The sequence below is a fragment of the Oncorhynchus keta genome, chromosome 11 (assembly GCF_023373465.1).
Source record: "Oncorhynchus keta strain PuntledgeMale-10-30-2019 chromosome 11, Oket_V2, whole genome shotgun sequence".
Taxonomy (NCBI): Eukaryota; Metazoa; Chordata; class Actinopteri; order Salmoniformes; family Salmonidae; genus Oncorhynchus; species Oncorhynchus keta.
The window spans coordinates 40,043,927-40,059,999 of NC_068431.1; the positions used below are offsets into that span (position 1 = coordinate 40,043,927).

General features: G+C 41.5%; 1 protein-coding gene across 2 annotated transcripts in view; it reads left to right on the forward strand.

The window, feature by feature from the left end:
• Positions 1–16,073, forward strand: part of LOC118390262 (moesin-like) — a 33,747-nt gene that overhangs the window by 16,546 nt on the left and 1,128 nt on the right. Inside the window, exons 3-12 of one of the 2 annotated variants that reach the window (XM_035780646.2) lie at positions 753–848; positions 961–1,235; positions 1,339–1,422; positions 7,647–7,793; positions 7,962–8,058; positions 8,733–8,896; positions 9,294–9,424; positions 9,693–9,853; positions 10,184–10,276; positions 15,681–15,911. In XM_035780646.2, coding sequence (XP_035636539.1) covers positions 753–848; positions 961–1,235; positions 1,339–1,422; positions 7,647–7,793; positions 7,962–8,058; positions 8,733–8,896; positions 9,294–9,424; positions 9,693–9,853; positions 10,184–10,276; positions 15,681–15,911 — 1,479 coding nt within the window. The remainder of the gene's footprint in view (positions 1–752; positions 849–960; positions 1,236–1,338; positions 1,423–7,646; positions 7,794–7,961; positions 8,059–8,732; positions 8,897–9,293; positions 9,425–9,692; positions 9,854–10,183; positions 10,277–15,680; positions 15,912–16,073) is intronic. The other variant, XM_035780647.2, reaches the window with a different exon arrangement.

The window sequence follows — 16,073 nt, forward strand, 5'->3', positions numbered from 1 at the left end:
TATTTTTACTCTGTCTATCAGTCAGAGAGCTGTAAGGGGCAGAAATGCTGTAGCACAAAGTTTAACGTGTGACTCAATTCTTATTTCAATCTAGTTTTCATAGTACATACAATGGGTGCCTTTCACTAGTTAGCCCAATGGATTCAAATCTCCTGTTTTGTTTGTATTTGTGTGAGAGAGAGATGATCTACTGATATAACAAAAAAGATGACCAATGTCTAGGGTAGAAACATGAGGAGTTATGTTGAGCTTAAACTGCTGTTCACCACGTAGGTCCAAGCAATTACTCTTAGGAAATGGCTGGCAACTGCATTATCCCTCAGGCCAGAATTTATTCATTTATATCCAATTTTGTGAATGAGTTCAGTGTGTTTAAAAATTAAAGTAGTTAGCTTACTATTTTAGCATTGTCAATAGGTTTAGCTTTGAAATGGGTATTTGATTCTGTTTTTTTTTATCTGAATAAAAACGGTATTCATTTTAAAGATAAGTTGAATGTCTAAGGACTAAGCTAAGATGTTTCTGTATTCATTTCCTCAGTATAATTTCATATAACTGTATAGAAAGACTTGAGAGGATTAAATCTTCAGATTCTTTTAAATGAATGACTCAACCATCATGCACCATTACCTAAGTTAAAACCTGACCTGAAACAAGAATGTCATGTAACACTGTTTTTTTTACAAACAATTTAACACAGTTAACCCCTGTTAAGAGTTGGGTTACATTTTTAAAAAATTGTGTGCCCTAAGGTTGTGAAGACAATCGGACTGCGGGAGGTGTGGTTCTTTGGTCTGCAGTACCAGGATACAAAAGGTTTCTCGACCTGGCTCAAGCTCAATAAGAAGGTGAGCGCCTCCATTTAAACAAGGATATAGTGAACAAGGCTTCCATGCCACCTTAAGTAAAAGAGAAACTGCTCCTGGCGCCTCCACTCATCTTTATGACCCCTGACACTAGGTGACAGCCCAGGATGTAAGGAAGGAGAGCCCACTGCTGTTCAAGTTCCGGGCCAAGTTCTTCCCTGAGGATGTGTCAGAGGAGCTGATCCAGGAGGCCACCCAGAGGCTGTTCTTCCTGCAGGTAAAGGAAGGGATCCTCAACGATGACATCTACTGCCCCCCGGAGACGGCTGTGCTGCTGGCCTCCTACGCCGTGCAGGCCAAGTACGCCGATTACAACAAGGAGATTCACTTGCCAGGATACCTGTCCAGTGAAAAACTGCTGCCTCAGAGGTGAGGCCTCCACCATCTTTGGAGTCTACATAACACCTTTTGATTGCACCTTCGTACTCTCATGTTTTTATGGTGTCATATAATTTTGTCTTTGTGTTTTTAGGGTCCTGGACCAGCACAAGCTCAACAAGGAGCAGTGGGAGGAGAGAATCCAGGTGTGGCATGAGGAACACAAGGGCATGCTCAGGTACTGAATCACACACACACATTACTTACTCATCCCTCCTAGCTCTGTTGTCCCTGGCCTGAGAAACATCTCTATTGGTTTCAATTAAAAGTTGAGTATCTCTGCACAGTAGGACATACCACATCATGGTGAAAATTGCTTAAGCTTCTCTCATAGAGTGAATAGATTTGCACTCTGAGAGCTTGATTATGTGAAAGCATGTGCTGTGATGTTTTGAAGCATCTTGACCATCAACTCCTATTAACAACTATGGCAGCTACCTACCTAGCTGTTAGTCTTCAAATTACTTAACTGCTTGTGTTCCTTCGGTGCTTACTTTGGTGCATTTTTTAGATGTAAGTGGCGTATTTTAAAAACTACTGAAGGCCCAGTGCAGTCAATAACGCAATATTCCTGTGTTATATGTACAGTATATTTCCACACTATGAGGTTGTGATAATGCCCTTTTAGTGTAAGAGCTGTTTGAAAAGACCGGCTGAAATTTCAGCCTGTTTTGGTGGGATGGAATTTTTTTCCTGCCTGGTGTCATCACCAGGTGGTAAATTAGTTAATAGACCAACAGAAAGAAGAAGGAGTGTTCCAAATCTCTTTGCCAATAACAGCTAGATTTCAGGTTTTCCCTCCCCACTTAGACCACTCCCAGATTTTGTAAATTATTTTTACCATTTTAATTTAAATTAATCACAGTAAGGCACTTAATTGTTACCCGGAAATCATTTGATATTGAGATAAAAACGTCTGCATTGGACCTTTAAAAACTCTAATCTAGTGATGGGAAACCAAGGCTTTCTAAACCCTTTTGGGGCTTTCACCAAATTGTGGTGCCATTTTTACATTTTATTACACTGGTCTTTTAACACATTATTAACATCTGCTGAACAGGAATAAATTAGCGTTTTTCAAAATGTTTATTTAGACTTGTTTTCCCATTGCATTGATCAGAACTTTGAGGTGCAATGGATAGGTGTGAGTGTTGGTAAACTAAATTTAGTTAGAATATGGGGTTTGCATCCCACATTCTACTTACCCTTTTTGCCTCCAGGTTCGCTATGTTTTCTAAAACTGTGCATCCGTGGTATTATTTAGGATGCTGAAGACAAAAGATGATCATAGGCTACACTAAATAAAACAAATTATTTGAACACCAGTGGGAAGATGGGTTCACAGTAAAAAAATGTTTTTAAACTATAGCCAAGATTCAATCTTGTGCCTATGCTGGTGTCTTATCCCAAATCTCCATCCCTACCTGCTGAGCTACCGTTTAGGTGCTATAAACTGAAAAACATGAAGTAAATTGGTAAATAAGGTGTCCAGCAGAGGTTGGTGTTTGAAAGCAACTTTGTATCAAAGAAAGCACCCCGGTGAAATCAGTGGGATCTCGCATTTTGCAACACCCATTTTGAAAAAGCATGTGATCAACCGAAGCTTCAGGCGCCATTGATCATGTGGTAATGTTACTTTGAAACTATCCGTCATTGGTATATGCTTCAAAACGAGTAATAAATCAGTAGTGTGACGGTCGAAGCTTCAAACGTCATCATCACATGGTATTGTTACTTTGATACAAGCATCGTTACATTGTGTCCAATCAGTAATGCTTTGAAAACTGCATCGGAGTGTCGGAGCTCTGGTATCAATCGTCCAATCACTACTCTAAACTGATAACACTTGTAATGCCCCCTATTTTATGTTCAGAACATTTGATTGTGTATTCATTGTGCACATCTTTCACCCCTGAGTCATTCATGCAAAATCTAGGTTTTCCGTGAATCTTTTGTGAAATACCGTGAGAGCATTTTAATATAACTTGACATGCACATGTATTTGTTTGCAAACCAGAATTTTTATCATTTTAATCCAATGGCATGTTGTGAGCATGATGAGAAATACAGTTTCATTATCCTACTAGGGGTATTGTTAAGTAGTTGGCTATGGCTGATGAGCTTTCTAAACCTCCCATCCATATAGAAATTAAATATGAAATGAAATTACTAGGGATCTATATACAATGCCCTCAGAAAGTATTCAGACCCCTTGACTTTTTCCACATTTTGTTAGGTTACAGCCTGATTGTAAAATGGATTAAAATTGATTTTTTTCCCCCCTCAATCTACACACAATACCCCATAATGACAAAAGAAAAACTGTTTTAGTGATTTTTTTTTCTTCGTTTTTTTTAGCGGAAATATCACATTTACATAACTATTCAGACCCTTTACTCTGTCAACGATTACAGCCTTGAGTCTTTTTGGGTATGACGATACAAGCTTGTCACACCTGTATTTAGGTGTTTCTCACATTCTTCACGGCAGATCCTCTCAAGCTCTAAGGTTGGATGGGGAGCGTTGTTGCACAGCTATTTTCACATCTCTCCAGAGATGATTGATCTGGTTTAAATCCAGGCTCTGGCTGGGCCACTCAACTATATTCAGAAACTTGTCCCAAAGCCTCCCAGTCCTAGTCCCAGTCTCCCAGTCCCTGCCCCTGAAAAAACATACCCACAGCATGATGCTGACTCCACCATGCTTCACCGTAGCGATGGTGCCAGGTTTCCTCCAGATGCGACGCTTGGCATTCAGGCCAAAGAGTTTATTCTTGGTTTCATCAGACCAGATAATCTTGTTTCTCATGGTCTGAGAATCCTTCAGGTGCCTTTTGGCAAACTCCAAGCGGGCTGTCATGTGCCTTTTACTGAGGAGTTGCTTCTGTCTGGCCATTCTTCTATCAAGGCCTGATTGGTGGAGTGCTGCAGAGATGGTTGTCCTTCTGGAAGGTTCTCCCATCTCCACAGAGGAACTCTTGAGCTCTGTCAGAGTGACCATCAGGTTCTTGGTCACCTCCCTGACTAGGGCCCTTCTCCCCCGATTGCTCAGTTTGGCCAGGTGGCCAGCTTTAGGAAGAGTCTTGGTTGTTCCAAACCTCTGCCACTGTGTTCTTCCCCAGGTCTGTTCCTAGACCCAATCCCGTCTCAGAGCTCTACGGATAATTCCTTTGACCTCATGGCTTGGTTTTTGTTCTGACATGCACTGTCAACTGTGAGACCTCAGGTGTGTGCCTATCCAAATAATTTCCAATCAATTGAATTTACCACAGTTGGACTCTAATCAAGTTGTAGAAACATTTCAAGGATGATCAATGAAAACAGGATGCACCTGAGCTCAATTTCAAGTCTCATAGCAAAGGGTCTGAATACCTACAGAAGCAAAAAAAAGTATGTGAATCCTTTGGAAATACCTGGATTTCTGCGTAAATTGGTCATAAGGTCACAATAATAGACACACACAGTCTGCTTAAACTAACAACTCACAAACAATTCTAAGTGTTAATGTCTTTATTGAATTCATTTTTCCGTCGATGATAGCAAGTTGTCCAGGCCTTGAGGCAGCAAAGCAGCCCCACACCATGCCGCTCCCTCCACCATACTTTACAGTTGGGATAAGGTTTTGATTTTGGTGTGTTGTGACATTTTTCATCCACACATAGTGTTGTGTGTTCCTTCCAAATAACTGAACTGTAGTTTCGTCTGTCCACAGAATGTTTTGCCAGTAGCGCTGTGGAACATCCAGGTGCACTTTTGCAAACTTCAGACGTGCAACAATATTTTTTTGGGACAGCAGTGGCTTCTTCCGTGGTGTCCTCCCATGAACACCATTCTTGTTTAGTGTTTTACGTATCGTAGACTCGTCAACAGTGATGTTATCATGTTCCAGAGATTTCTGTATGTCTTTAGCTAACACTCTAGGATTCTTCTTAACCTCTTTGAGCGTTCTGCGCTGTGCTCTTGCAGTCATCTTTGCAGGACGGCCACTCCTAGGGAGAGTAGCAACAGTGCTGAATCCAGGCTGCATCACATCCAGTCGTGATTGGGAGTCCCATAGGGTGGCACACAATTGGCCCAGCATCGTCCGGGTTTGTAAATAAGAATTTGTTCTTAACTGGCTTGCCTAGTTAAATAAAGGTTCAATTAAAAATAAATTAACTTCAGATCAAATTTGATGACCAATTTATGGAGAAATTCAGGTCATTCCAAAGGGTTCACATTATTTTTCTTCTCGCTGTATATAAATAAGGTATTTCTGTTTTGTTTTATATACGTAAATGTGCAAACATTTCTAAAAACCTCTTTTCGCTTTATCATTATGGAGTATTGTGTGTAGATTGAGGATAAACACTTTTTTTGTAGAATAGACTGTAATGTAACAACATTTTGAAAAAGTCAAGGGGTCTGAATACTTTCCAAAGGCACTGTACGTCCATACATTTTTAAAAACTGGTACCGTTTACCTTCAGACAAGTCCCGTGACACGGGTGCGTCAATAGACTCTTAAGGATTCTGGAACAGTGACTCGAACAAAACTATTTTTAAAGTGATATCTGATTAAGTGTATGGTGGTGAAGCTGCATACCGAAACCCTGATCCCTGCAGAAAGTGAAGAGTGCATTCAAAATCTACTCAGTACACAATTGACAGAGATACTGCATGGTTGATTTCTGTACGACGTCTACCAGTGCGTGCTGTAGTAAAGTGGAGCTGTTTTGCTAGTACATTTTGTCGGCCTCCCGGGTGTCGCAGTGGTTAAGGGCGCTGTACTGCAGCGCCAGCTGTGCCATCAGAGTCCCTGGGCTCAGTGTGCGCTCGCCAAGGTGGCCAGGTGCACGGTGTTTCCTCCGGCGCATTGGTGCGGCTGGCTTCCGGGTTGGATGCGCACTGTGTTAAGAAGCAGTGCGGCTTGGTTGGGTTGTGTACCGGAGGACGCATGACTTTCAACCTTCGTCTCTCCCGAGCCCCTACGGGAGTTGTAGTGATGAGACAAGATAGTAGCTACTTTCGTGGATACCACGAAATTGGGGAGAAAAATAAAGAAAAAGTACATTTGGTCTTATGCCTAATTGTCTTGATGAAGAGAGTTTAGAGCACTTTTTATGCAACTGCTACAGAACTAAAGAAATATGGGATCTGATGAAGTTTTGGTTTTGATGTAGGTGTCTTCGATACTCATATAGATGACAATACTAAAGAATGATGGTGGACAATAATATGCATTGTGAACAATAAGATTTGGAAGACAAGATGCATTGACTATAAAACAAATTTTTGTCCCCTCAAACTCTATTTTTAAACAAATCATAACAGAACTAGGGCGGCAGGTAGCCTAGCGGTCAAGAGCGTTGGGCCAGTAACCGTAAAGTTGCTGGTTTGAATCCCTGAGCCGACATCTGTCGATGTCCCGTTGAGCAAGGAACTTAACCCTAATTGCTCCTGTAAGTTGCTCTGGATAAGAGCATCTGCTAAATGATGTAAATGTAAACTAAAAAGAAGCTGGCCTACAGAAACTTCCATGGACACTATTAAATCTGTAAACCATGTAATGTAATTATGAACACATGTATTGATGTGAAAGCTAAATTGTATATATATGAACTAGCATATTATGATTGTAAAAAAACTTAAATAAGTGATTTTAAAGATGTATGTTGGTGTAGAATGGTGTTGAATGCCATTTCTGCCCCATGCAACATTATACAAGATCACCTTCTCTACATGACTTGACAACTGATATAGTATCGCCTTTCTCTCTAATTGATTCATCAATGAAATTCAGATGAGTGGAATATATTGCTATATACAACCATTTAGTTCAGCAGTGCATTGTACACTACACTATAATTCTAAATGGTAGCACATACAGTGACTCATTCCACTTTGTTCTATTAAAACACACTGGCTGATGGAGAATTATGATGTAGTATTTACAGCCACATATATATATGATTTGGTTTTACCTTCCAACATAAATTGATGTCAAATTGATACATTTATTTTACAGTGTTCAGCAGTTATTAAACTATATACATGTACGTAAACTAGGCACTACATAATTTTGGTTCAGTAGTTATCAGTTTTGAGCAGTTTGATTAAGTGATAGTTAAAGGTATTAACAAATGACAAGCAAATTATATTAAAAGTAATGTGAATATTACATTTTGAAAAGCAGATGCCTAGATTGAATATGTATGCAAATTGAAAGAGTGATTTGGTGCAGTGAACAAATTACTTTGACTTTGTTTTTTTGTACTCAATCAATTGAAAATGTACTTCGTTTTTGAAACATCTGTTTTGATTTTTGTGCTTACAGTTGTGAAAATGTACCACATACTTGTGAACATTGCACCAGTCATTGACTTTTTTTTTTGATTTAATGTAATTTGTAATACTTCCACAGAGAGGATTCAATGATGGAGTACCTGAAGATCGCCCAGGACCTGGAGATGTACGGTGTCAACTACTTCAGCATCAAGAACAAGAAAGGATCAGAGCTATGGTTAGGAGTAGACGCCCTGGGACTCAACATTTACGAACAAAATGATAAGTGAGTGACTCATGTCGAAATATATACCACAGGGGTACTCACAAGTATGGGACTGAAATATGTTAAACATATGCTGTACAAACTTAGGTACAATGGTTGTTTTCTGATTATGACTACGTGCAAAATAGTGCAAATATCACTGTTTATATGTTATTTTTGCCTCAACAGGATGACACCTAAAATTGGATTCCCATGGAGTGAAATCAGGAATATTTCCTTCAACGACAAGAAGTTTGTCATCAAACCCATTGACAAGAAAGCACCAGTATGTAACCACCCTCTCTATACTCATCCATAGTTTATAAGGTTATACAGTATTATACAGTATCTCCTAGGTACAAAAAAATCATTATTGTTGCCATAATTATTTTTAGAAAGATTACTGGTCTCACAGACATAACATAGTAAATATACATCTCGGACACTGTAATTAGTATGTTAAATTTGGTATGGTTACATAAGTTACTTGAGACAAAAACAAATGTCTAGCAACCCAAAGGTTGCATGTTTGAATCTCATCAAAGACAACTTTAGCTACTTAGCTACTACCTTTTAGCTACTTAGCATGTTAGCTAACCATTCCCCTAATCTTAACCCTTTTAGCTAACCCTTACCCTAACCTTAACCTAACTCCTACCCCTAGAGCTAGCTAATGTTAGCGTTAGCCACCTAGCTAACATTGGTCACAACAAATTGGAATTCTTAACATATACATTTTGCAAATTTGTAACATATTGTACATTTTGGAAATTCGTAACATATTGTACTAATTGCAATTCATTACATATTATACAAAATGGATGATGGACATCCACAATTTAATACATACTATACGAAACGTAACAATTCAAACTAAATGGAGTGTCTGAGATTTATGTAGAAAATAATACGGAATGCTCTGAGACCACGTTGGATAGTCAAACATGCTTTCTCTTCTAGGACTTTGTATTCTATGCTCCACGACTGCGTATCAACAAGCGCATCCTGGCACTCTGCATGGGCAACCATGAGCTGTATATGCGTCGCCGCAAACCAGACACCATCGAGGTACAGCAGATGAAGGCCCAGGCCAGAGAGGAGAAGAACCACAAGAAGATGGAGAGGTCAGTGTCACCACCACTACACACTAGCTCTATTTCAAGACATCAGACCTTTGGTTACTCCTGCCTCTGTGTCATCCTTGTACAAGCCCAACAGCAATGCTCAAAAATAAAGCTGAACATGAAGGGCATTTGTGCATCAATTGATAGTTTCCAGCTGACACCCACTGTTGTGGGTGTCAACTGGTGGCCACTGGCCACACATGAGGGTCTTTGTTATGAGTGAATTTTTCTTAAGAAATTCCCTCTAACTTCAGTAGCCATCAGAACAATGACAGATCTATTTAGCTAATGTTTACGTTGTCCTATTGTCTGATAAAGAAGGCTTGACAATGTTAGGAAGTTATCCATGTTCCCTCCCTTCTATATCCCTGTTTACTCTACGGCCTCTGTCCACCAGGGCACTGCTGGAGAACGAAAAGAAGAAGAGAGAACTTGCTGAAAAAGAAAAGGAAAAGATTGAAAAGGAGAAGGAGGAGCTTATGGAGAGACTGAAACAGATTGAGGAACAGACAAAAAAAGCTCAGCAAGGTTGGAAACACCCTATTTCTTTTCTTTACTCTTAAAGCTGGGAGTCTTATAAGTGTGGTTGTTCATAGCTTTTTATTGATTGTTGTCTAAATACACAAGTTGTGTGTTCACTCCATACAATGTAAAGCACTGTAAGGCCTAATTTATCCTTTATTTATGCAAGTTAGTCTTGTTGAGGTAAAACATATTTAGCATGAGAGATTAATGAAGCCCAAGCTACAGTACACATAATTAATTCTGTCTATTATCATCATTACTGTGTGTGCAGAGTTGGAGGAGCAGACACGGAGGGCCCTGGAGTTGGAGCAGGAGAGGAAGCGTGCTCAGGAGGAGGCGGAGCGTCTGGAGAAGGAACGCAGGATGGCTGAGGAGGCCAAGACCGCCCTGCTCCAGCAGTCTGAGAACCAGATGAAGAACCAGGAACACTTGGTGAGTTACACACACATTAATGAACAGCACACGCAGCGTCAGCACGTAGCATTGTGCTACAGAGTCATGAGCTGAGTAAAGGGATGATTATGAATTACTGTAGTTCATTCATTGGAATATAACACATCAATTATTATTTGAATTGTATAGGAACGTATGTATTATCATGATAGTTTATATTATTATTCTAGAAATTGTGAAATGTATGAAAATCATTGTTTAACTTCTAGTTTTCTAACTGTGGTAGTCTTCACATGGTTTGTAAAGGAAAATAAGCAAACATCTGTTGAAACTTTCAAATCCAAATTCATGGAAAAATTGTTTCCACAGGCCACGGAACTGGCTGAGCTGACCTCAAAGATCTCCCTACTGGAGGACGCCAAGCAGAAAAAGGAGGATGAGGCAACGCAGTGGCAACAAAAGGTGTGGTCTCAGCTACTGCTCTCTTCATTCACTCTGACCTCCCCCACCTTCTCAAATGGTTTAGTCCCATGTGTCATTAAACTATAGTCAATGTTACAGTAATTTATCCATTACAAAAAAGTAAAAAATTAGGATGAACCATAGCCTAGCATTCAAGCTTAGCCCTGATTTGCTGTTCTGAAGTTATAGCAGTTGGGCACTGTTTGTTTTAAGATACCATACTTAGACTCCCTCTGGTGCAGGGCATTGCTCCATAGGAAGGGCCCCTCCTCTCCTCCCTGTGGGCATGGTGACTCATGCTGTGGTGTGGGCCTGGCTGTAAGGGGAGGGTTCTCTGTCTTTACGTTAGGGAAATCCTGTTTGCCTGGGAGGATATCTTTCACCCCATTGTGCTTTTTTCCCTATTTTATCATTCGAAAGAAAGCAAATCTAAATGGCAGGTCCCAAATGTCCTGTGATTGTGCTGTCTAGAACAAACCCATTTTCATACGATGGATTTATGAGCTTAGACTGTCAATGATTGGTGCACCTGTCACCCAGGGAATACATTTATATTTTGGGTCCATTAGGACTGTAGAATCTTGTAGACGTCATATTTCTTCTGCCAGGGGGCAACAGCAAGATGGCACCAACAGAGAGGGTCGCATCGCTTCTAGTCCTTACGAAACTATGCAGTATTTTGTTTTTTAATGTATTATTTCTTACATTGTTAGCCCAGAAAATGTTACGTTTTATTACATACAGCCGCAAAGAACTATTTGATATCAAAGCGACGTCAACTTACCAACATTACGACCAGGAATACGACTATCCCGAAGCGGATCCTTTGTTCGCACCACCACCCAGGGCATTTGATGTGATCCTAGAGGCTGACCCAAAACAACATTGCCACAGAAGAGGTAAACAGAGTGGCCTCCTGGTCAGACTTCGGAGGTGTGCACTCCACCCACCGCTTCCGAGTATATTACTTGCCAATGACCAGTCTCTAGATAACAAGGTGGACAAAATTAAGGCAAGGTTTGCTTTCCAGAGAGACATCAGATATTGTAACATACTCTGTTTCATGGAAACATGTCTCTCTCTCAATATGTTGTCGGAGTCGGTACAATCACCGGGATTCTTTGTGTCGCACCGACAGAAATAAAGATCTCTCTGGGAAGAATGGCGAGGGTGTATGCTTCATGATTAACGACTCATGGTGTAATCATAACAACATACATGAACTCAAGTCCTTTTGTTCACCTAACCTAGAATTCCTCACAATCAAATGCAGACGATATTATCTCCCAAGAGAATTCTCGTCGGTTATTGTCACAGCTGTGTATATCCCCCCTCAAACCGATACCACGACGGCCCTCAAGGAACTTCACTGGACTCTAAACCATCATCCTGAGGCTGCATTTATTGTATCTGGGGATTTTAACAAAGCAAATTTGAGAACAAGGCTACCTAAATTCTACCTGCATATTGATTCTCGCACTCATGCAGGAAATACACTGGATCACTGCTACTTTAACTTCCGCGGCGCATACAAGGCCCTCCCCCGCCATCCCTTTGGCAAATCTGACCACAACTCCATTTTGCTCCTCCTGTCCTATAAGCAGAAACTCAAACAGGATGTACCCGTGACAATGCTGGCCTGACCAATCGGGATCCACGCTACAAGATTGTTTTGACCACACAGACTGGGAAATGTGCCGGGCAGCCTCAGAGAATAATATTGATTCATACACTGATTCGGTGAGTGAGTTTATAAGGTAAAGCATTGTAGATTTTGATCCCACAGTGACTATTAAAACCTACCATTCTCGCAAATCTGAAAGCGCGAACCACCGCATTTAACCATGGAAAGATGACCGGGAATATGGCTGAATACAAACAGTGCAGTCATTCCCTCCAAAAGGCAATCAAACAAGTGAAATGTCAGTATAGGGACAAAGTGGAGTTGCAATTCAACGGCTCAGACACGAGACGTATGTGGCAGGGTCTACAGGCAGTCACGGACTACGAAAAGAAAACCATCCACGTCACGGACACTGACGTCTTGCTTCTAGACAAACTAAACACCTTTGCCAGCTTTGAGGATAATACAGTGCCACCAATGCGGCCCACTACCAAGGACTGTGGGTTCTCCTTCTCCATGGGCGACGTGAGTAAGACATTTAGAAGTGCTAAACCTAGCAAGACTGCCGGCCCAGACGGCATCCCTATCCGTGTCCTCAGAGCATGTGCAGACCAGCTGGCTGGTGTGTTTACGGACATATTCAATCTCTCCCTATCCCAATCTGCTGTCCCCATATGCTTCAAGATGACCACCATTGTTTCTGTACCAAAGAAGGCAAAGGTAACTGAACTAAAGGACTATCGTGCTGTAGCACTCACTTCTGTCATCATGAAGTGCTTTGAGAGACTAGTCAAGGATCATATCACCTCCACCTTACCTGCCACCCCAGACCCACTACAATTTGCATACCGCCCCAATATGTCCACATGAGATGAAATCGCCATCCTCACATAACGCTGCCCTATCCAATCTGAACAAGAGGAATACCTATGTAAGAATGTTGTTCATTGACTACAGCTCAGCATTCAACACTAGAGGTCGACCGATTATGATTTTTCAGCGCCAATGCAGATTATTGGAGGAGCAAAAATGCCGATACCGATTTAAATCGTCCGATTAAAAAATATATATATATTTGTAATAATGACAATTACAACAATACTGAATAAACACTTATTTTAACTTAATATAATACATCAATAAAATCTATTTAGCCTCAAGTAAATAATGAAACATGTTCAATTTGGTTTAAATAATGCAAAAACAAAGTGTTAGAGAAGAAAGTAAAAGTGCAATATGTGCTATGTAAGAAAGCTAACGTTTCAGTTCCTTGCTCAGAACATATGAAAGCTGGTGGTTCCTTTTAACATGAGTCTTCAATATTCCTCGGTAAGAAGTTTTAGGTTGTAGTTATTATAGGAATTATAGGACTATTTCTCTCTATACCATTTGTATTTCATTAACCTTTGACTATTGGATGTTCTTATAGGCACTTTAGTATTGCCAGTTTAACAGTATAGCTTCCGTCCCTCTCCTCGCTCCTCCCTGGGCTCGAACCAGCAACACAACGGCAACAGCCACCATTGAAGCAGCGTTACCCATGCAGAGCAAGGGAAACAACCACCCCAAGGCTCAGAGCGAGTGAAGTTGGAAAAGCTATTAGCGTGCGCTAACTAGCTAGCCATTTCACTTCGGTTACACCAGCCTCATCTCGGGAGTTAATAGGCTTGAAGTCATAAACAGCGCAATGCTTGACGCACAACGAAGAGCTGCTGGCAAAACCAACGAAAGTGCTGTTTGAATGAATGTATATGTGCCTGCTTCTGCCTACCACCGCTTAGTCAGATACTTAGATACTTGTATGCTCAGTTAGATTATATGCAACGCAGGACACACTAGATAATATCTAGTAATATCATCAACCATGTGTAGTTAACTAGTGATTATGATTGATTGTTCTTTATAAGATAAGTTTAATGCTAGCTAGCAACTTACCTTGGCTTACTGCATTCGCGTAACAGGCAGTCAGTCTCCTTGTGGAGTGCAACGAGAGAGAGGCAGGTCGTTATTGCGCTGGACGAGTTAACTGTAAGGTTGCAAGATTGGATCCCCCGAGCCGACAAGGTGAAAATCTGTCGTTCAGCCCCTGAACGAGGCAGTTAACCCACCGTTCCTAGGCCGTCATTGAAAATAATAATGTGTTCTTAACCGACTTGCCTAGTTAAATAAAGGTATAAAATAATAATAATAAAATAAAAAAATCGGCGCCCAAACATACCGATTTCCGATTGTTATGAAAACTTGAAATCTGCCCTAATTAATCGACCATTCCCATTAATCGGTCGACCTCTATTCAACACCATAGTACCCTCCAAGCTTATCACTAAGCTTGAGTCCCTGGGTCTCAACCTCGCCGTGTGCAATTGGGTCCTGGACTTCCTGACTGGCCACCCCCAGGTGGTGAAGGTAGTAAGCAACGTCTCCACTTCGCTGATCCTCAACACTGGGGCCCCACAAGGGTGCGTGCTCAGCCCCCTCCTGTACTCCCTGTTCACCCATGACTGCGTGGCCATGCACGCCTCCAACTCAATCATCAAGTTTGCAGACAACACATCAGTAGTGAGCTTGATTACCAAGAACGACGAGACACACACTTGGAGTGTGGTGTCAGGAAAACAACCTCTCACTCAACGTCAACAAAACAAAGAAGATGATCGTGGACTTCAGGAAACAGCAGAGGGAGCACCCCAATATCCACAACGACAGAACAGCAGTGGAGAAGGAGCAAAGTTTTAAGTTCCTCGGCATATACATCACGGCCAAACTGAAATGGTCCACCCACACAGGCAGTATGGTGAAGGCGGCGCAACAGCGTCTCTTCAACCTCAGGAGGCTGAAGATATTTTGCTTGTCAGCTAAAACCCTCACAAACTTTTACAGATGCACAATTGAGAGCATCCTGTCGGGCTGTATCACCGCCTGGTACGGCAACTGCACCACCCACAAACGCAAGGCTCTCCAGAGGGTGGTGCGGTCTACGCAACGCATCACCGGGGGCAAACTACCTGCCCTCCAGAACACCCACAGCACCCGATGTCACAGGAAGGCTAAAAAGATAATCAACAACAACAACCACCCGAGCTACTGCCTGTTCACCCCGCTACCATCCAGAAGGTGAGGTCAGTACAGGTGCATCAAAGCTGGTACTGAGAGACTGAAAAACAGCTTCTATCTCAAGGCCACCAGACTGTTAAACAGCCATCACTCACACAGAGAGGCTGCTGCCTACATACAGACTGGAAATCATTGGCGACTTTAATAAATGGATCACTAGTCACTTTAATAATGCCACTTTAATAATGTTTACATATCTATTTTATACCATCTATTGCATCTTGTCTATGCCGCTCGGTCATCGCTTATCCTTATATTTACATGTATATATTCTTATTCCATCCCTTTACTTAGATTTGTGTGTCTTAGGCAGTTGTTGTGGAATTTTTATAATACTGTTATTACTGCACTGTCGGAACTAGAAGCACAAGCATTTCGCTACACTCGCAATCACATCTGCAAACCAAGTGTATTTGACAAATAACATTTGATTTTATTTGAACAGATTCAGACAGGTGAAAGATTGGCTAATAATGTGCTGTAGTGACACAATCCTTTATTGATATATTAGATTATACTGGACTCAGCTAAACCATTAGCTAACACTGTAGTTCACCTGAAGTTCACCCCTATGTTTGTTTTTATCACATAACCTATTGATTGATATTCCTTCTCCTGAGTCAGTTCATACCATGAGTCATTAACATTAGTGGCTTCCCCCCTTAGGCGTGCATGGTGCAGGAGGACCTGGAGAAGACCAAAGAGGAGCTGAACAGCAAAATCATGGCATCACACATACAGGAGCCTATGCAGGCCGAGAACGAGCATGACGAGAACGACGAGACCAGCGACCAGGCCAGTGCCGAGTTCACGGGCGGCATCTCCTACAAAGACCGCAGCGAGGAGGAGCGTATGACCGAAGCCGAGAAGAACGAGCGCGTGCAGCAACACCTGCTGGTGAGTAACCGACTGTGGCTGCTGTCCACATCAAACACCTCCAGGACTAGAGACACAGCTGTTTATAGGGGTTGCATCACTCTTTATGATATTGTACAGATTACAAGAATGGGGCCTATAAACATGTCCTGGTATGCCTGTGTTGTTGTGTGAGCCGTAGTG